Source organism: Moschus berezovskii, chromosome 23 (assembly GCF_049115385.1).
Source record: "Moschus berezovskii isolate FMDL1 chromosome 23, NW_MosBer_1.0, whole genome shotgun sequence".
NCBI classification, from domain to species: Eukaryota; Metazoa; Chordata; class Mammalia; order Artiodactyla; family Moschidae; genus Moschus; species Moschus berezovskii.
In genome coordinates, this window is record NC_142482.1 from 36,676,657 (window position 1) to 36,699,289 (window position 22,633).

At 43.3% G+C, this 22,633-nt stretch overlaps 1 protein-coding gene across 3 annotated transcripts in view; it reads left to right on the forward strand.

The window, feature by feature from the left end:
- The window catches only part of EFHC1 (EF-hand domain containing 1), a 38,329-nt gene extending 17,348 nt beyond the window's left edge, over positions 1-20,981 (forward strand). For 2 of the 3 annotated variants that reach the window (XM_055407263.2, XM_088831293.1), the window contains 6 exons: positions 1,422-1,642; positions 5,445-5,585; positions 7,782-7,995; positions 8,328-8,475; positions 19,131-19,341; positions 20,690-20,981. In XM_055407263.2, coding sequence (XP_055263238.2) covers positions 1,422-1,642; positions 5,445-5,585; positions 7,782-7,995; positions 8,328-8,475; positions 19,131-19,341; positions 20,690-20,761 — 1,007 coding nt within the window. In that variant the 3' untranslated portion in view covers positions 20,762-20,981. The remainder of the gene's footprint in view (positions 1-1,421; positions 1,643-5,444; positions 5,586-7,781; positions 7,996-8,327; positions 8,476-19,130; positions 19,342-20,689) is intronic. The other variant, XM_055407264.2, reaches the window with a different exon arrangement.
- Positions 20,982-22,633: the final 1,652 nt, after the last annotated feature.

Sequence of the window (22,633 nt, forward strand, 5' to 3'; positions counted from 1 at the left end):
GTCGGACACGACTGAGCAACTGAACTGAACTCTACATATAAGTTAAATAAGCAAGGTTAGAGTATACAGCCTTGATGTATTCTTTCCCCAGTTTTGAAACAGTCAGTTTTTCCATGTCTACTTTTTAGATCCCACGTGTAAGTGAAATCATACAGTATTTGTCTTTCTCCAACTTAATTCACTTAGCCTAATAACTCTTTAGGTCTCGCCATGTTGTGGAAAATGGCAAGATTTCATTCTTTTTTTATGGCTGAGTATATTCATTGTATGAATGGATAATGAAAGAGAAAGACAAATATCATATGATATCATTTATATGTGGGATCTAAACTAGGACACAAGTGAACCTATTTATGAAATAGAAACAGACTCACAGACATAGTGAAGATCAATTCTGTGTTTGGAAACCTGTTGATTTCCCCGGCTAAACAGATTACTGGAACCATCCACACTGACTGTCCCTGCCTCCTGCCACAGGATCACACTGGCCTCATAGCATTGATCACAACTGTAATGAAACCATTTTTTGTGTGTTTAGAGCCTGCCACCCCAAACAGAGTGTTGCCTCCATCAAGCCAGGAATTTTATCCGTTTATTAATTGTGGTCACTAATAATTTGTTAGATGAGTGGATAAATGAGTGGGTGAAAGTGAAAGTTGCCCAGTCGTGTCCAGTTCTTTGGGACCCCATGGACTATACAGTCCATGGAATTCTCCAGGCCAGAATACTAGAGTGGGTAGCCATTCTCTTCTCCAGGGAATCTTCCCAACCCAGGGATCAAACCGAGGTCTCCTGCTTTGCAGGTGGATTCTTTACCAGCTGAGCCGCAAGGGAAGACCAAGAATACAGGAGTGGGTAGCCTATCCCTTCTCCAGTGAATCTTCCCAACCCAGGAATCAAAGTGGGTTCTTCTGCATTGCAGGCAGATTGTTTACCAACTGAACTATCAGGGAAGCCCCTAAATGGGTGGGCGGTTGAACTAAATGACTTGGATCCCCCCATGCTAGATCCAGTACTCTGTCTTTATAGAAGGATGTTTATTCTTTTCTCTTGTGATGATTCCTTCTAAGCCTCAATTCTACTGAGATTAGTGACCCGTGGACAGAGGAGCCTGTCTGTCCATGGGGTTGCAAAGAGTCTGACACAACTGAGTGACTAAGACACACCCAACAGGGATATTTGAAGCCTAATATGGGAGAGAGACTTTACAGAAACCATCTGGGCCATTATTTATGGGTCCCGTTCACAGATAGAAATACGTAGCCCTGTGTTCTGCTGGGAGCGTGGAGGAGTCACTGACCCTCGGTCAGAGCTGAAGCCCACACCCGCCCTGTTCTCAGGAATGCCTGGCTGTTGTGTGTCTGTCTTTCTTCCCATCCTCATTCCTTTTTCTCTCTCCTCTTTCTGCTGTCTTTTGTTAGAGAACTTCCCTCAGTGCGTGCTGGAGATCTCTGATAAGGAGGTGTTGGAATGGTACACAGCCAAAGACTTCATCGTTGGGAAGCCACTCACTATACTCGGGAGAACTTTCTTCATTTATGATTGTGATCCATTTACTCGGCAGTATTACCAAGAAAAATTTGGAATCTCTGATTTACCACGCATTGATATGAGCAAGAAGGAACCACCCCCTATGAAACAGGTAATGGGACACTGGCTCTGAGGGTAGTGAGAGAGTTCATCTTCTGATAGAGGACTTTAAGGACAAAAAGGGCTCTTATCTGAATACCCAATTAAAAAATGGGCAAAACATATGAAATAGAGCAGTTCACAAAAGCAGAAATACAAATGGCTAATGAACATATGGAAAGACCCTGAACTCATCATCAAAGAAATAGAAATTAAAATACTGAGGTTTAGGATTTTTTATTTAAAAAGACTCAACAGCATCCAGTGTTTGCCCTGATGTGATGAAATAAGCATTTTCCTGGACTGCTAATAGGTGACCCAGTGAGGAAGACTCTGAAAGGCCGTTTGTTATCATTTTAACTTTTCCAAAATAAAATATTATCTATTTCTTGACCCAGAAAATCTGGTTTGGGGATTATAAAAAGATAGACGTAAGGACCTGTACTGTAGCATTGTTTATAATAAGGCGTTAGAACATTGGCCGAATAAATTATAGTATATCCATCCATACAATTAGAAGACTGTCAGTCTCGTTAAAAAAAAAGAGGAAGTCTGTGCATATTAGCATAAAAAAAAAGTCCATAACATTTTTAAGGGAGTGTGAATGCATGATGTGCACTAATTTCTGTAGATTATTATATACGACATCTGCTTCCATCACTGAGGAAAAGACCCAGAGGAATGTTTCCCCAGACGATCTACAGTTGTTAGTTCTCCAAAGGGCGGAAGGCGGGGGGAGAGGGAAGTGGGAGATGACCAGGGGCCTGCTTTTCATACTGTGTGGTTTTAATTTCACTTTCTATACCAAGCTGTGTATTACCCTAATAATTTTTAAAAATTTTTTGATTAAACTCCAGACCCCTAAGACATTTCTTTCCTTTTTTAAAAATTTGCCTATTTATCAAACCTTTCATTTAAAAAGTGATTGGGAGCCACACAAAAAAAACAAACCTGATTAATTGAAGATGCTGGAAGATGGTGTTCTTTAATTGCAGTATTGCTGTCCTTAAAAATCAGGCAGAATCCCAGAATTCAGTTCTGTGCGCCTCAAAGTCCACTGTGATCTGAGAGTAAGTTCATGGTGTCTTTAATGCACCAAAATAGTGATCTAGTAAACTTGGGCCTTCAGAATGGCTCAGCCACGTATTTTAGAGTTTGAAGTAACAACTGCATGTTTTCAGAATTACACAGCCAATTCCAGAAGCATCTCACGTATCAAGGCCCATGGTGTCATAGGCCAAAGGCACTGGTGCTGTTACACTTGTCTAGGGAAAGAACAGTTCACACAACCTTTTGGTGTGTTGCTCGTGTATAAAATGATGTGTGAGCACCCATGGCCCATCTTTATTTTGCCAGCCTCTGTGTAAAATTATGTCAGCGGCCTCTTTTCAAAAGACAATGATTGGAAGGATGGAATTATTGAGTTCCTCCAGCCTGGCCCCTGCTTTACCCACATCTCTTGGCCTAAGCCACTTGCATATCTGCCGAGTTACAAGGATTCTGTGTCCTGTTTTATCCCCCGGGGATCTGCTAATGCTCCTCCTCCTGCTTGAACCACTTTTACATCATTTCTTTACATGGCGCTCTCTCACCTCTCACAACTTCTTTCTTCCAAGAAGCAAGTTTTAAGCTGTCCTCAGTCATTGCCCCTTGGCTGTCTAAACTCTGCACCATGAAGTGGGGACACGGGGATTGGAGGCTAGCAGTTTCTAGAGGCACCGAGCCAGAGTCAGGCCGATAGGCAGGGACAGAACTGGATATGAAGTGCGTATATTTGATTTGAGAATCATGACCCTCAGATCAGGAGTGAGTCCCCATGGATCCAGAGGCCACATGAGCTAGATCTCAGACCCAGTCCATCTGGAGCCATGCTGGTAGGGAGGAGGAAGAAGCCGGGGCCAGGAGGGCCCGTCTGCCAGGGAGCCAGCCTCTGCACACAGCGTTTGAAGGATGAGGGGCTCTCAGACTTTGTGTGTACATGGTAAAAAAAACCCTGGGCAGGAACTCTGGAGGGTGGGTCATTGGAACAGGGGTACCCAGGAGTAGTGATATCCACAGAGGAATAACTGTAGTTTGGAACAGGACCCATGCAGCAGCTTGGCGTATGATGGAGTATGAGAAGCGTAGTACCAGGGCCCCAGGCAGAAGGGCTGATATTTAGAGAAGGCCTGCATCCCAAGAGGGGAAATGAGATCCGATTTGAGGGAAATAGGTGGAAGCCTGTTAAAACACAAAAGGAATTTGGAAGGAAGGTGCTCAGAAGCTTACCTCCCTATTTCAAAACCCCTTCACCTCCCCTGCGCCCCCCAGCCAGGTTGCTCTCACCGTGTATTGATATTAGATTGTGCCACTGAATTTCCGCTACTTACAGGTAAGTTAGAGCTTAGCATGTGGGCAGTGCTATGAGCAGCTTAGCATGAGGGACTTTCAACCAAAGTCGCTCTGTCCATGGCAACTTACGTATTCACTGCCTACTGGTTTCGCATTTGGGACAAATTAGTCATTGTCCATCGACTGAATCCTCTAGTCACACTTCCCTGGTGGCTCAGACGGTAAAAGCATCTGCCTACAGTGCGGGAGACCTGGGTTCAATCCCTGGGTTGGGAAGATCCCCTGGAGAAGGAAATGGCAACCCACTCCAGTATTCTTGCCTGGAAAATCCCATGGATGGAGGAGCCTGGCAGGCTACAGTCCATGGGGTCGCAAAGAGTCGGACACAACTGAACGAGTTCACTTAATTTAGTCACATTCCAGCCATGCAGATCATATTAATCACATACAGCCCAGGAATGGGTGAAGGATCAGTGTTCTAAGCACTTCCCCTTGAATGAACATAACAGAGTCCATGGTTTTTGAGGGAGTCCCCATTATAGATGGATCAGGGCTCGTACAGACTAATTTGTTAAACTTGCTGAATACAATATGTTTGAAGATTTGGGGAAGGTATCTACAGGTGAAAGCATGGTACGAGCAAGTTTGCTGAGAAAGCAGCACAAAAAGGAGTCAGAGGAAACGAATTCAGCTGCAGTCTGCCTGGCATTGATGAGAGGGAGGAAACCTCTGAATTATTAATACTTAAGTTTTTGACAAATCCCAGCATCCTGTAGTGGTACCTTCAGCCCTTTATGGAACCTAAGTTCATGACAAACATAAGTTCACCCTGTACTTCCACATTCACCGAATAATCTTTGCATCTGGAATTCAGTTCTATGAGTTTACTTCTTCACCAGGAAAGGGGAGTCCTGTGTGGACAGTGGGAGGTCTGAGTTCTCAGTAAAGTATGACTGTCATTTCTATGAGGCAAAAATCAAGAAATAAAAATATCAGAAGTATAGAAGTAAATAGGAAAAAAAGAAGCATGAACCAAGCCCTGACACCTCCACCCCACCCCCAGCTCCAGCACACAGATGTATGCACTGTGGGTAAACTGAGAAAATGGTTTCCAGATCTGCCAGGCTGAGACCTACACCCCAGAACAAAGAAGTCACAGGCCCCTGGGCTTCCCCATGCTGCAAGTCCACGGGTACCAGGGCTGGGGAGCAGGGCAAGGCTCTGCTGTGGCGGTAAGGGGTCCGTGGACTTCAGCGATGTCTCAGTCCAGTCTGGAGGGTTACTTTGTAGCATCATGAGTCACTTGTGTGAGCAGCGATCAAGGGCGTAAAATCTATAAAGAGGAATGGAATATGTGATATGTTGTTTTTTCCCGATGCATTTGAATATGTAGAAATTACTTTTAAATATTTTCCAGACTTTAAAAAGAAACTTACAGTTACCTTTAACGAAATTTTATTTCTTGCTTCCTTTTTTTTCTTCAGGAGTTGCCTCCCTACAATGGTTTTGGCCTGATTGAAGACTCTGCTCAAAATTGCTTTGCTCTCATTCCAAAAGCTCCCCAAAAAGATGTTATTAAAATGCTGATGAACGAGAACAAGGTGCTTCGTTATTTGGCCACGCTGGTGAGGACAGTTTTTGTGTCCTGAGATTCTGTCGTGTCTCAGCACTGCACACAGTTGTCCATTCTGTCTGTAAGCTAGAGAGTGACAGCTGTCGGAGTTACGTTGAACCCCAGCCTTCAGGCAGGGTGGACGGCATTAAGCATGGTGCTCCCAAACCAAGACCTAGCTCAAGTCCTATCTGCGTTCAGAATCTTTCTGAAATCATTAATCTCTCCTCTCTAGCCCTCAAATTTTGACCAACTTCTTGGCCTTTTTTCTTAAGCAATTATGAAAGCCTTGACTTGTAGTCAAAGTATCCGTCTCTTTGTGTGCCTTTCCAGTGAACTGTCATTTCCTTGACAGTAGGGACCATGTCTTTCATATTCTTTAAATGTAACAAATGGAATTGTGCTAATTTAATAGGTAACTTTGGGAGGTCATATGTTTAGTGGCTGAGAGGTTTGGAAAGAGACAAATTTAGATCCTGAATGTTCCACTCAGTGGCTAAATTGCCTGAAGCAAATTACTGATAAGAATTCAAAGGGTAATGTCTTTAAAAATAGAAAAAAAAAAGCAGAAAGTGTTTTATTTAGAAATGTAGACATAAATAGAAATTGACATGTTACTCTGGCAATAGAAATGTGTTTGAAAAATGAGAACATAGTTAACTGATATATTTTTTGAAATGTTGAACAAAGCTTTGAAACGAGAGTTCTAGCAAATTCTAGGCTAATTAGAACACTCCATACTGTAAGAATTCTGGTAGGGCAGAAACCAACACAACATTGTAAAGCAATTTTCCTCTGATTAAAAAATAAAATAAAGAATTCTGATTAATGAAGGTTTTGCATTGTTGCTAAGTTCTTTGAGTTACTATTAAAGTTCAAGAAGTTTGTTGAATTATAACATAGTAATTGTGAATTCCTTGAGGGCAGGGGTAGTGTCTCTTTAGGCTTTCTAGGCACTCGATAATTGTTGGTTGAGTTGGTAAATGAGTTTATTTACACATACACTGTCCATGAGTCAGGCAATATAATGTTATACTCATTTTGTTTTCAAAGATAAGAATCAGAGTTAATTGGTGTGTCCCAGGTCTTAGTGCTTAGACAGGGGCAGAACTAGAACTCAACCTAATGAAAACTCTTAAGTTGAAAAGATACATGCACCCCAGTGTTCATAGCAGTACTGTTCAAAATAGCCAAGACATGGAAGCAACCTAAATGTCCATCAACAGAGAAATGGATGTAAAGAAGTTGTGTGGAAGGGTGTGTGTGTGTGTAATGGAGTATTACTCAGCCATAAGAAAACTGTGAAATAATTTGCAGCAACATGGATTGACCTAGAGATTATCATATAGTAGAATTTCAATGAACAAGCCTGGAAGAGAAGAGTGAAGTAGAAAATTAGCATTATGGACACACCACAGTAAACTTGTTGCTGACCAGATCCATCAACAGATGCTAAAATTAATGGGAAAACCTTGGGGAAAAACACGATTTTCATAGTTTGCAAGTAGACACGATTTCCATAGTTTGCAAGTATCTCCCTCAAGATATTTATTAACTGCAAAGGGAAAGATGGTAACTTCCTAGGAGAGAAATCTACCAGGCATCTTCTTAACCAAGTGATCAAGGTCAGCATCACTGATAAAAAGACGTTTTGACATCATGGACTCCTTGATACGCACGGAAAAGGATCTTCATAAATTTTCCTCCCCTTTAAAATTTTTTTAAAAATTATGTATATAAATGGATTTGTGTAAAGGCATAGACTTAGCGTAATTACTTTAGTATCCTTGAAGCTGAACTTAATGTCAGGTGAGAGGTTTCAGACTAGCCACCTTTGGGTAGAATATAGCCCATATATTATCTCTGGCCTGCCTGGTGCTTTTAAAGAGTTGAAGTCGACATGTTAAAGTCATGGATTTAATACAGTAATCCATATTTCCATCTTCTCATGAAAAATTGGAAGATCTAGCAACATTGGGCCTGCGTTCATTCATTCCCACAGGCAACAGTCAACTGGTGTGAGATGGGGCAGCTTCCCTTAGGTGAGGTGTACCCTGTCCAGGCCTCCAGAGTCCGCCCATACTGTTCTTTCATGTTATATTCCACATGTTAGGTGTATATTGTACCCTAGTCCCTGTGGGTATTTTAGTTGTCAACATTTGCATAGATTGTGTATCTTCATAATGTCCTCTTTTCTTCACCTTTCCAGGAATCCCCCATCCCAGAAGACAATGACCGCCGGTTTGTCTTGTCTTATTTTCTAGCCACTGACACGATCAGTATCTTTGAGCCTCCTGTTCGCAATTCTGGTATCATTGGGGGCAAGTATCTCGGCAGAACTAAAGTTGTCAAACCAGGCTCCTCGGTGGAAACCCCTGTCTACTATGGTCCCAGTGACTTCTTCATTGGTGCTGTGATTGAGGGTAGGTCTCAGCAGAGTTCAGGCTTTCCTACTGGCCTTATTGGGGATTTAACTCAGTGAACCCTTGTAGGAGGCATTAGTCTGCAGTCCAGAAGTACTTGTGGTTCAGTGTCTTAATGTCCTCCTTTATCAATTAAACTGTAAATTGGTTGCATTTGTGGGCTGTAGATGGAGACTCGGAGCTCCCTAAGCGCTGAGCAAACTAGTGCATATTAGTTTGGAGAGTTATTTAAGGTTAATTAGTCTAGGTCACAAATACATGTCTGTGAATTTTTACTCTTGGTTGCCTGATAAAAACATCACCAGGCTAATGTATTTCTACCTTCTCCCCAGTGTTTGGCCGCCGGTTCGTTATCCTTGATACAGATGACTACGTTTTGAAATACATGGAGAGCAATGCTGCCCAGTATTCACCAGAAGCACTCCTGTCGATGCAGAACCGCATTCGAAAGCAAGAGGCTCATGCACCGGAATTGGATAGGTACGTCTGACCATCTGAGATCCATTTTGGCTTTGGCACAATGAGATATTCAGGAAACAGTTCTTAACAAAATGAATGGGTAATCACATTTTCGCTTTTCAGAGTTCCCTCACCAATGGAAATTCTTATACACAGGTGGTTGTTGACCTGACCCAGGTATGGAACCCATGTTTCCTGCTTGGCAGGTGGTTTACACAGGTTACCTGGGTCTCATATAACAACTTGGGTTTCCTTGGTGCTTCAGTGGTAGAGAATCTGCCTGCCAATGCAGGAGACACCAGTTCAATTCCTGGGTTGGGAAGATCTCCTGGAGAAGGAAAAGGTAACCCACTCCAGTATTAATGCCTGGGAAATCTCATGGACAGAGGAGCCTGGTGGGCTGCAGTCTATTTTGGGTCTCAAAGAGTCAGACATGACTTAGTGACTAAACAACAATGATTAAGACAGTAGCTATAGGGAGATGAGAAAAGGGGGAGGTGTGTACTCCGGGAGTTGGTGATGGACAGGGAGGCCTGGCATGCTGTGATTCATGGGGTCGCGGAGAGTCGGACACGACTGAGCGACTGAACTGAACTGAACTGAACTGAAGGATGATTAATGTTTCTGACCTGAGCAGTTGGAAAGGAGGAGTTGCCACGAACTGGGATGGAGAAGTATATTGTAGGTTCAGTTCAGTCGCTCAGTCGTGTCCGACTCTCCGCGACCCCATGAATCACAGCACGCCAGGCCTCCCTGTCCATCACCAACTCCCGGAGTTCACTCAAACTCATGTCCACAGAGTCCGTGATGCCATCCAGCCATCTCATTCTCCGTCGTCCCCTTCTCCTCCCGCCCCCAACCTTTCCCAGCATCAGAGTCTTTTCCAGAGGTAGAGGAGGGTTTTGTGGAGGTGGTGGATTGGTGGGGCTGTTTCAGTTTTGGACATACTAGGGTTTAAGATACCTTTAGATATTCAAGTAGAGTGATCAAACAGGCGGTTGGACATATAAATCTGGAGTTCGGGTGAGAGGCCTGGGCTGTGGGAGTTGTGGGCATATAAATGATATTTTAAGCCATGAGACTGGGTGAAATCTCTATGGTAGTCGTTATAGACAGAGAAGAAGGAATAGCTCCAAGGATTGCACTCTGGAGTCCTCCAGCAGTAACAGTTTGGAAGAGAAACCAGAGAACAGCTAGTGAGGCAGGAAGAAAGCTAGGCAGGTGTGGTGTCCTGGAATCCATGTGGAGGGTCCAGGCGTCCCCCTTTGCCCAGAAGTTTATGGTGGGATTATAAACGTGACCACTCAGACAATCTTCGTGCCAATGGGAAAATTCACTCTTGTTCTGTAACTTCAAAAACTTTTTGTCAAAACATGAAAAATTCTGATGGTTACAAATGTATAGGGAGATTAAAAAATAGTAAAATTGATTTTTTTTTTAGTCCACTGTAATTTTAAGACATTGCCAATGCTGCAGATTAAAAATGTTTCATTTCTTTGTAAAAAACAATTATGAGTAGTTTAAACAGTGCTTGCCTTCTTGTTGTCACACAATCTGTGATTCAGAGTATCTTTTCTGTGCCTCCACAAATCATCAGATTCCTTTCCAAGTTTGAATCAACTTCCACTGTTTTCTTATTTTCACTTTTAGTGTTGTGAATACATCCTAGAGTTCCTTTAATGAGTGAAATATCTCAGAGTCCTTTTAATGCGAAGTTTTTGAGCTTCCCAGGTGGCTCAGACAGTAAAGAACCTGCCTGCACGTGGGAGACCTGGGTTCCATCCCTGGGTTGGGAAGATCCCCTGGAGAAGAGAACGGCATCCCACTTGTGTTCTTCCCTGGAGAATTCCATGGACAGAGAAGCCTGGCAGGCTGCAGTCCCTGGGGTCACAGAGTCGGACACGACTGAGTGACTTTTGCTTCACGTCTTGCTGGCCTCTGGGATATTGTGATCCTTTCTGTCCCGATCGTTTCCTTCTTTGGCGTTAGTGCGCCGGCCTTTGTGGGGGTCCTCTGGCTGCATATCGAGTCTCGAGTCTCAAGTCTCGAATGGCAGTGGTGTCCGCATTCCCACAGTCAGCTCGTCCTTCTCTAACTCCGCTGTGTTTGACCTGAATTCCCCTTTCTAGCTCTATCACTTTTGGTTTTTTCGCCGCACTCTCATCTTTGCTGGCCAGAGTTCTCTCTTTCATTGTCCATTTTTGTAAACTGTCACTTGAGTTTATCCTTTGGAGAAAGGAGGCAACCCAGCTACACACTTTGCTATCTGTGTGCGGCTTGAAAAACACATGCCTGGTTACTAGTTAGTGACAGATTTTGAAGGGAGGATATGCTTGTCATTGATTGTGACCCACAGCTGCTATTTATACCATGACTTGTGGGCTAGAGATCTGACAGTGAGTTTTCACTTTCGGCAGTAATTCACAGTTAATGAACTGAGGTAACTAAAAGTCAAACCATGTTGTTGAGGGACTGGGTTATTTAACCAGTGAACTGTGGTAACTGAAATTCACGCATATCTGAGCCGTGCGAAGTCATAATTGTCTGCACATCAACGAAGACAGTGATTCGCTGGCTCTGGTGAGGATGTAGCAACAAGTAGGGGGCACTGGGGACCTCAGTGAGCACTTCCACTGGAATGGGGGGTGAGCTTAAGGAGATGGGAGGAGAGGAACTTGAGGAAGTTGGTGCAAAGGGGAATAGGGAGATGGGGAGTAGCTGGCAGAGGAAGTGGAGTTCAAGAGAGGGCTTTTTGTTTTGTTTATAAGAATAAAGAGCAGCAAGTTTGTATGTAAATGGGAATAATTCTGTAGGGAAGGAAACATTGATAAATCTGTGAGAGAGGGGAGATTTCTGGTGTCTCTGAGAGACGGTGGGGTGTTCAGGACACAAGGGGAGGAACTGGCTTTAGACGGAAGCATCGGTCATCCATCTTGGGCAGTGGTTCACCAATGTTCACATTTAGGAATGTTCACATTCATAAAAGTTACTGAAGACCTCAAAGGTTTTGGTTTATGTGGTTTATATCTGTTGATATTTGCCATATTAGAAGTGATAGCTGAGGCATTTAAAAATATTTATTAATGTTTAAAAAAACCATTTAGTGTTAATACAAATAATTTTTATGAAAAATAACTATTATATTCGCAACCTCCCCCCCAAAAAAACAGTGGCAGCATTGTTTCACATTTTTGCAAGTGTCTTTAATGTCTGACTTTATTATTTGCAAGACAGCTGGATTTTCATCTGCCTCTGTACTGCGCCTACTGTGATATCATTTGTCATGTAATCTTTGGAAAAGTCCTCTGTGGGTGTGTGAGAAATCAGGAGTAAAGGAGCAGACCACTGTAGTAGTATTATGAGAGCAGACTTTATTATGGCCTCACAGACTTCCGCCAGGGTCCCTGGATTATGCTCTGAAACCACAATGTGTGCGCCAGGCAGGAAGGCAGTGTGGGTGTAGGTGCTGGCAGGTCAGTTGAGGGGTCCACACTTGGTTGAGGGGTCCTTCTCATTGTTTCACTGTTTTCGCTGTAGCAGTGCAGTAGGAAGAATGCGGATGCGGAGACATTGGGAGTTCCAGGAGGAGAAGTTGGGAAACATTCTATTGACTCTACAAATAAATAAAATGAATATAAAAATAAAGCGAAAATACATACATACATACCACCATTTTACCTGCTACTAAGAAAGCAAGACTGTCAGTTATAATTGAGACTCACCATCAATTTTAAAATGCATCCTGATTCTAGACATGTGAAAAATATGAAGGAAAACAAGTCTCTTCGGCTGGTGAAACATGACAGCCGTCTAGGAGAGTGGGAGGCAGATGGCCCGAGGGCCATAGTTTGGTGGCTGGGCACCAGGAAGGGCCAGGTTGAGACTCATGGCACACATTTAACTCGAGTACTTCTCAGAAGCTTTTTTCTGTAATTTCCCCATGTCTGTGCAAATACCAGGAACACTTGGAAGCTTTTTGCTTTGGCATACTACAGGTGGGCTATTTTCTCCCCCTTTATTTAATAGTGAGTAAAAGATAGTATCAGGGCACTTAGAGTAAGATACAAATGAAAATAAATTCAAGTTCTGGGTTAATAGGTCCATGGCTATGCTCATTCTGACCCTCACTTTTCTTCCTTTCTCTTGTGATGAGTCAGGGGTAAATGACAGAAAATGCTCAAAGGTGCTATGAAGCCAGGGGTCTCGCCCTTCATGTCTTATAGCCATACTTCTTTTGGCTCCTAACTCCACCCATCTGGTAAAGAATCCCACTCTAAGGAAATGCAAACCCTGTATTTGACTGATCATTGCTAAGAATAATGAAAAGGGATCCTGAGTACTTGTCACGCCCAAGAACTTTTTATGTCCAGTGTTGGCTACTGGATGATGAAATTTGGAGTTAGCTGTCTTCTTTCTCTGAGCCATAAAATGAAAAGTGCCCACATGATTGGAGTATTGACTTCATCTGAAATTCTATTCAGGCTTAGGTCCCTGCACTGGCTGGTGGATTCTCTACCACTGAGCCACCAGGGAAGCCATCCATATTCATTCCGCAGTTGGTCTCCGGTAGATCCAATGTGAGTGGCGTCCACTTTCCTACTCATTGCCTTGGAATGTTTCTTTACTAAGCTCTTTACCTTCTTGTCACAGCTAAGTAGCTCCCATTTCTCCAAATTAAATTATTTTGTGTCTGTCACTGCCTTCCTTCTGACTGCGCTAGTATCCAAATACTCTCCAGAAGTTGTTTCTTGAGGTCACTGATTGTTTTCAGATCTAATGGTCTCTTGTCATTTATTCATTAATTCAGTGGAAATGGCAACCCACTCCAGTGTTCTTGCCTGGAGAATCCCAGGGATGGGGGAGCCTGGTGGGCTTCCGTCTATGGGGTCACACAGAGTCGGACACGACTGAAGTGACTTAGCAGCAGCAGCAGTGATATTGGAGTCTGCACCACGTGCCGGACCTTAATAAACACTCAAGGCAGCTAGATGAGAGAATAGGAGCTCATTGTCTAGGGCAGAGGTTGGCAGACTCTCTTGGAAATAGTGGTAAATAATTTAGGTTTGTAAGCCATATCGGCATCTCTGTTGTAAACTACTCAGCTCTGCCTTTGTAAGGTGAAAGCAGCCATAGAAAGTGTGTAAATGAATAAGTGTATTTCAATTAAACTCTATTTAGAAAAACAGGCCGCCCACTGGCTTTGGCCTTTGGGCCAATCCCCGCCCCCCCCACCCGTACTAGTGTTCAGCCTTTTTGATCTACATATAATGTAAGTTGATTTTTTACCACAGTGCCTTCTGACTCATCTGCCCACCTCCTTTCTCTCCTTTAACCCATGGCAGCAAGTTACCAGACCGCAAGTTATCATACCAGTCATGCTGGAACTTGATTCCAGTTTCATCATACTACTTTTCCTCTGCCCATTTTATTGACGTATTATTGACAAAACTGTGTAAAGTGTACAGTGTGATGATTTGATATACATGTACACCGTGATGTGATTACCACAACCTAATTAGTTAACACATTGATCATTTCACATTGTTTTTTGTTCAGTCACTCAGTCGTGTCCAACTCTTCGTGACCCCATGGACTACAGCACGCCAGGCGTCCCTGTCCTTCACCATCTCCCTGAGTTCGCTCAAACTCACGCCCATTGAGTCGGTGATGCCATCCAACCATCTCATCCTCTGTCACCCCCTTCTCTTGCCCTCAGTCTTTCCCAGCTTCAGGGTCTTTTCCAGTGAGTCAGTTTTTCACATCAAGTGGCCAAAGTGTGGGAGCTTCAGCATCAGCCCTTCCAATGAATACTCAGGACTGATCTCCTTTAGGATGGACTGGTTTCATCTCCTTGCCGTCCAGGGACTGCAGTCATCTCACACAGTTACCATTTATTCTTGCGTGTGACTGGTGGGAATGCTTAAAATCTACTCTCTAAGCAAATTTCAAGTATACAGTACTACTGACTATGGTCACAACTCATTTATGTTGTCACAAATGGCAAGACTTCTTTTTGAAATCTATTCATCTGTCAGGGGACACTTTGGTTGTTTCCGTATCTTAGCTGTTGTGAATAATGCTGCAAAAAACAGGGGAGTACATGTGTCTCTTTAGTAGAGATACTAATTTTGTATCCTTCGTAGAGATAAACCCAGAAGTGGGATTGCTGGATCGTATGGTCCTTCTGTTTCTAATTGTTTAAGAAACTTCCCTACACATTATTTTCCAAACTGTAAAATATTTTCCAGCTTTTATTTTCCATAGTGGCTGTGCCAGTTCCCACCTCTGTTGGTGGGAGTGTAAAGGGGTTCCCTTTTACATCCTCACCGACTTGTTCTCTCTAGTCTTTTTGATAATAGCTATCCTAACAGCTGTGAGGTATCTCCTTGTGGTTTGATTTCCATTTCCCTGATAGTTAGTGACGTTGAACATCTTTCCATGTACCTATTGCTATTTGTGTGTCCTACAAAAGTAGCTATTCAGTTCTCATTTTATAATTATTTTTTTCTTTGCTGTTGACATATGTGAATTCCTTATATGTTTTAGATCTTAACCCCTTATCAGATATATGGCTTGTGCTGTGGTTTGAATGTTTGTGTCCCTCCAAAATTCATGCTGATACCTGATGTGATGCTATTAAGAGGTAGGGCCTTTGGGAGGTTATTAGTGGCTGTATAAAAAAGGCCTTAAAAACTGACTAGCCCCCTTCCACAAGGAAGGAAGGATACAGTGAGAAAACTGTGACCCAGAAGAGAGCACTGGCCACCATATGTCATCTGTGGCACCAGGATCTTGGACTTCTAGCCTCCAGAACTATGATAAATACATTTCTGTTGTTTACAAGTGATCCAGTCTCTAGTATTTTGTTACAGTAGCCCGAATAGAGTTTGCAAATATTTTCTCCCTTTCTGTTGATTCTTTTGTATGTTGATCATTTCCTTTTATGTGCAGAACCTTTTGATGTTTATGTAGTCCCACTTGTTTGTTTTTCTTGCCAGTGCTTCTGGTGTCATATCCGAAAAATCATTGCCAAGAACAAAGTCAAAGACCTTTTTCCTCTGTTTCCTTGTAGGAGCTTTACAGTTTTCAGGTCTTATGTTTAGGTCTCCAGTAATTTTTGAATTGTATAAAATAGGGATCCAGCCTCATTCTAATTATATAAAATAGTGGATATCCATTTTTCCCAGCAACATTTATTGAAGACTGTCCTTTCTCCATTATGTATTCTTGGGACCCTTTTTAAAGATTCAGTTCAGTTCAGTCACTCAGTTGTGTCCGACTCTTTGCGACTCCATGAATCACAGCTTGCCAGGCCTCCCTGTCCATCACCAACTCCCGGAGTTCACTCAAACTCATGTCCATCAAGTCGGTGATGCCATCCAGCCATCTCATCCTCTGTCGTCCCCTTCTCCTCCTGCCCCCAATCCCTCCCAGCATCAGAGTCTTTTCCAGTGAGTCAACTCTTCGCATGAGGTGGCCAAAGTATTGGAGTTTCAGCTTTAGTATCAGTCCTTCCAATGAAAACCCAGGATTGATCTCCTTTAGAATGGACTGGTTGGATCTCTTTGCAGTCCAAGGGACTCTCAAGAGTCTTCTCCAACACCACAGTTCAAAAGCATCAATTCTTCGGTGATCAGCTTTCTTCACAGTTCAACTCTCACATCCATATATGACTACTGGGAAAACCATAGCCTTGACTAGACAGACCTTGGTTGGCAAAGTAATGTCTCTGCTTTTTAATATGCTATCTAGGTTGGTCATAACTTTCCTTCCAAGGAGTGTCTTTTAATTTCATGGCTGCAGTCAACATCCACAGTAATTTTGGAGCCCCAAAGAAATGAAGTCTGACACTGTTTCCCCATCTATTTCCCATGAAGTGATGGGACCAGATGCCATGATCTTAGTTTTCTGAATGTTGAGTTTCAAGCCAACTTTTTCCATATATATGTGGGCTTATTTCTGGGCTCTCTGTTCTATTCCATTGGTATATGTGTCTGTTTTTAATGCCAGTTCCATACTGATTTGATTACTATAGCTTTATAATACAGTTGGAAATCAGGACATACCATGCCTCTTGCTTTGTTGTTTTGACTATTTGGGTTTTTTTGTAACTACATACAAGTTTTACTATTTTGTTTTCTATTTCTGTGAAAAATGCCACTGGAATTTTGGTAGGGATTACATTGAATCTGTAGATAGCTTTGGGTAATATAAGCATGTTCAGTTCAGTCACTCAGTCGTGTCCGACTCTTTGTGACCCCATGGACTGCAGCACGTCAGGCCTCCCTGTCCATCACCAACTCCTGGAGCCTACCCAAACTCATGTCCATTGAGTCAGTGATGCCATCCAACCATCTCATCCTCTGTTGTCCCCTTCTCTTCCTGCCCTCAATCTTTCCTAGCATCAGGGTCTTTTCAAATGAGTCAGCTCTTTGCATCAGGTGGCCAAAGTATTGGAGTTTCAGCTTCAACATCAGTCCTTCCAATGAACATCCAGGACTGAGTGCTTTTAGGATGGACTTGGAGTTGGTGATGAACACGGAGGCCTGGTGTGCTGCAGTCCATGGGGTCACAAAGAGTTGGACACTACTGAGTGACAGAACTGAACTGAAAGACTAATATGTAAGATCCTGTCATCTGTAGACTGAAATAATTGTACTTCTACCTTTTCTATTTGGATGCCTTTCATTTCTTTTTCTTGCCTGATTTCTCTGGCTAGGTCTCTGTAGGGCTTTCCCAATGGCTCAGCGGTAAAGAATCTGCCTGCAAGGCAGGAGACACAAAGGACTCTGGTTCAGTCCCTGGGTCAGGAAGATCCCCCGGAGGAGGAAATGGCAGCCTACTCCAGTATCCTTGCCTGAAAAACCCCATGGAGGGAGGAGCCTGGTGGGCTACAGTGCAAAGGGTCACAAAGAGTCGGCCACAACTGAGTGGGCACACAGGTCTCTGTTGAGTAGAAGTGGCAAGAATGTGCACCTTTGTCTTGTCCCTGAACTTACAGAATGGGCTTCATCATCTTGTTCACTCAGGGTATGTTATTAGCTGGGGGCTTCTCATGTGTGGCCGTTATAATGTTGAGGTAGATTATTCTCTACCTAATTTATTTGAATTTTCATCATGAAAGGATGTTGAGTTTCGTTAAATGCTTTTTCTGTATGTATTGAGATGATCATGTGATTTTTAACTTTCATTCTCAGTGTGTATTTATTTGTATATGTTGAACCATACTTGCCTAGTCAGGGTAAATCCCACTTGATCACGATGTACAATCTTTTTAACGTGCTGTTCAATTCAGTTTGCTGGTATTTTGTTGAGGACTTTTGCATTTGTGTTCACGAAGGGTTATTTGCCTGTAATTTTCTTTTCTTGTAGTGTTATTGTTTGGATTTGATGTCAAAGTATGCTGGCCTTGTATTAATTGGGGAGTGTTTCCTCCTCTTCATTTTTGTTTGGAGGAGTTTGAAATGGATTGCTATTAGTTCTTCCTTAAATATTTGGTACAGTTCACCATGAAACCATCTGGTCCTGGGCATTTGTTGGGAGATTTTTGATTCCTGATTAATCTTCATATCATTGGTCTGTTTAGGTTTTCTATTTCTTTGTGGTTCAGGCTTGGTAGGTTGTTTGTTTCTAGGAATTTATCCATTTCTTCCAGGTTATCCAACCTGTTGATAAGTAATTGTTCATAGTAGTCTCTTCTGATCCTTTGTATTTCTGTGGTATTAGTTGTAATGTCTTCTCTCATTTCTGATTTTGAGTCTTTTTTAAAAATTGGTCAAGTTAAAAAGTTTGTCAGTTTTATCTTTAAAAAAAAAAAAGTGCTTAGTTTCATTGATCTTGTCTATCATCTTTCCAGGATCTCTTTCCTTTATTTCTGCTCTGATCTTTCCTTTTTTCTGCTAACTTTGGGCTTATATTTATTTTTCTAGTTCCTTGAGGTATAAACTTAGGTTGTTTGAGATCTTTCTTCGTTCTTTTGGGCTGCACTGCATGGCTTATGGGATCTCGGTTCCTTGCATCAGGGATTGTACCTGGGCCACAGCAGTGAAAGCACCGAGTCCTAGACACTGGACTGCCCAGGAGCTCCTTCTTTTTCTTTATTACTGTAAACTTCCCTCTTAGAACTGATTTTGTTGTATCCCATAAATTTTGGTATGTGGTACGGGGGACCACTGAACAGCACAGGTTGGAACTGTGTGAGTGTACTTATATGCAGATTTTTTTTCAGTGAATATGTATTGCCCTACTACACAGTCCTTAATGGGTTGAATCTGTGGATACAGAACCACCACACATTCTGAGGGCTGACTATAAGTTATACCCACATTTTTGACTGTATGGAGGGCTGATGCCCCTAAACCCTGCTTTTGTTCAAGGGTCAACTGTATATCCATTTTTGTTTGTTTCTAGATATTTTACTCTCTTTTACTTTGATTTCTTCATCACACTGCTTTTAGGCATCTGTGGTGGTAGCTCTGGCTTTTTGTGGTGCAAGTATTTGACAGATGACAGTGAGGGAGGCTGAGCCACAGACATGAACAGTTATTGATCAGCTCAGCATCAAAAGTGTATCATTAGAGGCTTCCCCAGCTTCACCATGTGAGAACTTTGGTCACCGAGATAAAACAGTTGGAGAATGAACACCACGTCCAGCCATTTCTTTCCTCTCTCCACAGCCAGCAAGCGGAAGAGGACCCGGGTGTGCGGGACCTGGAGGCCCTGATAGACACGATCCAGAAGCAACTGAAAGATCGCCCATGCAGGGACAACATCCGCGAGGCCTTTCAGATCTATGACAAGGAAGCTTCAGGATATGTGGATAGGGAGACGTTCTTTAAAATCTGTGGCTCTTACCAAATCCCAGTTGACGACTCCTTGATTAAGGAGGTGAGTAGGAGTTACTCTTCTGGGCTAATTGTGGAGGCTCGGCACAGCTCACTCACTCCCAAAGGCAGCTGGGGAAGCTTTGGAGTGCTCAAATCAGATCTCCCATTCAGTCCTGATTATGGGATTTGCCCTTGACTCTTATCATTGGTTGTTCATTCCTAATGCTGTTGTAGGGCTTCTCTTTTAAGTGGGCAGGGTTCAGACAGCAGAACAGCCGGTGAGCCATGTGGGTGCTGAAGGCACCACATGTGTTGGTGCGGTCGCCAACGGCAGATGGAAAAGCGGGACTGAGCAGGATGGTGGGAGCCTCTGACACCTTCACAGGTGCCACCTATGCTTGTCCATTGGTAGGGCCGGCATGGGAGAGGACGTGACCACTGACCCAGGTCCATGGCCAGCTGGACATTCTCCTCTTAGAATTTCCATGAGGTAGCTGAGAGGGCACTTCATGCCTCTTTCTCTTCATGAATCCCTTTGACCAGGTTCAGGATGTCTGTCAGGACTGAAGTTAGTTAGGACAGGCTTTCTCCCTCGGTTGCCAATGACAATGGCTAATATTATGAGACATTCTCACTGATGGAGAGCATTGTGGTGCTGTAGTCCTTCTTAATGACACTTTAGCACAGTGGGATGCTGGGAAGTTAAGAGTCATTTAGGGAAAACTTTTGTTTGGGATTGGTGCGACTAGCTTGGGGACAAGAATTTGTCAGACAGGAACTTTAGCAAGGAGTGAGGGAGGCAGGTGGAAGGATAACATCAGCTTTTCCCTGCTTTTGGACTCAAACTGACACATCGGCTCTTCCTTGATCTCAAGACTGCTGGCCTTCATCACTCTCACATGGATAAAACGCCCATCTGGCTTCCCAAGCCTTTGTATCGCCTGTGACCTGACATGGGAGCTGCATCAGGGGGTGGGGTAGGGATGGGTCTGCACACATCTTTTAACCACAGTGAATCGGTGTACTTACTGCCACTCACAGGTGAGTTTCAGGAGACCCAGTGTTAGCAGTGAGATAACTAGATTTTTCTTTTAGGCTGTGATAACTTCTAACTACATTATGAGTCTTTTTTTATGAGTTTGTTTTTATAAGAACAAAAATGTTTTGAAAATGACAGTATTCTTATAAATGTTAGACCTGAAACCTTGGGCAGGCCATTTACACCATCTGAGCTTTCTTTTCATGAAGCGTTAAGATCGGGGAATCTGACCTACCTCTGCTGGGCTCCTAAGATAATTTCAGATCAGCTGAGGGTATAAACAGTTGAGCTGTTACACACAGCGTTGGGGGCGGTCACTAAAGAGGCTCTGTTGAGGAGCTGAAAGCAGCCTCCTGTCTCTCACCTGCAGCTGATCAGGATGTGCTCTCATGGAGAAGACAAGATTGACTACTATAACTTCGTCCGTGCTTTTTCCAACTGACCTGCTGAGGACAGAACACAGCACAGTATGTTGACTCTGGGCCTCCATCTACCTGTATGCCTCATAGAGGCATTTACAGAGCTCTTGAAATTCCATTTCTTCTTTGGTTCTTATATTTCACTACCACTGAAGTCTAAATTAAATTGGATCTTGTAGGAGCTAAGGTTGGTGCCTTATTTAGGGAAGGGGACCGGGGGTGTTGTGATGGTTAATTCTGTGTCAGCTTGACTAAATATGGGTGCCTGGACATTTCTGGGTGTGTCTGTGAGGCTGTTTCTGGATGAGGTTACCATCCGAGTTGATAGATGGAGGAAAGCACATGGCCCCCTCCAGTATGGGAGACCGTCACCCCTCACTAAAGGCTTGAATAGAACAAAAAGGCTGACCCTTCCCTGATGAGAGAGGACTCCTCTAGCCTGCCTTGACATCAGCTTTTCCCTGCTTTAGAACTCAAACTGAGACATGAGCTCTTCCTTGGTCTCGAGGCTTCTGGCCTTCAGACAGGACCTCCTCATCAGCTCTCAACAAGTCTCCAGATTGCTGACTACAGATCCTGGAGCTTGTCAGGCTACACAGTTACAAGAACAAGTTCCTTATACTCAGTCCTTTTCTCTCTCACTATAGAGCCTATTGGTTCTATTTCTCTGGAGAAAGAGCCCTGACTAATGCAGGAGTAGAATGATTAGGAGCAGGACGGATAGAATTTGCTCAGAGAGATACCATGTGGGGTGTGGTACCACTGCCAGACCACCCCTCCCCCAGCAGGGTAGAGAAGTAGATGCTGCTTTTCAACTGCAGTTCTAGGCCCCTTAGTAGACCTGCATTTAAAAAAGTTAAATATTAGGTTGGTGCAAATGTAACTGCACCAAATGCAATTACAAATGTTTCAGGCCATGAATTTTAAATCATTATAACAAGGCTCAAACACATCAAATATAAAATAAACAGCAAATAATAAGTCATTAGCAAAAAAAAAAAAAGCAACAAAGCAAGAAATGTGGATTAAAATGATGTATAACATAACTGCATTTATTTAAGAATGTATTCCAACATCGAACGCAAACATCAACAATGCAAAACCGCAGTTACTTTTGCACCAACCTAAAGGAACAGCAACTATCAGAGGATGGTCCACTAGTTCGTATTGTCTCATGAAATTTTTGCTTCATGAGTCATGATGCATAATGTATTTCTTGATGTTGGCTGTAGCTTAAAAAAAAAAATCAGAGAAACTGCTCTTAGAGAGCCTGGCCTTAAGATAAGCAAAACAGATTAGAATAACAGCTCCCGGTTATCTACTAGGCTCTGATGGACTTTCAGAAGTCCAGAAGCAGGGCTGCTCCGCAGATGAAGTCAGCCGCCGACTTCACCTTTAAAAGCACTATCTTAGATTCCTCCCCACCAGTACTGCGTCTGCACTCCCAGGGGCCTGAAAATACTATCAAGTCTGTTACCTGTAGGCTTCAGGGGTACCTGAGAAGATGTCTCTAGATTTCCAGGAGATCAAGGGTCACTTGGATGAGTGAATATCCTGCTGGTGTGGAAGCCTGAGCCTGTTCCTGTGAGAAATTAATTCATCGAGTGCTCTGTTCAAACCACAAGCTTAGTATTCATTGTCCCTAAATCTCACCACCACCATTCCCTCCAAAATCAATCAAGCAAGCAAACCAACCAGCCAACCGCCTCCCCCAGAACACCGAGCACAGGTGAGTGAGCACGCCAGCTCAGAAAGGCCGACTGCTCAGGTAACCCAGCGCATCCAGCTGAGCCCTGGCTCTTCCTCACCTTTGCCTCAAGTGCATGGTTCCTGCTTGGTCCTCACAGCCCGTGCGTGTCCCTCATCCAGCTGTACCCATCTCCTAAGCTCTCTCT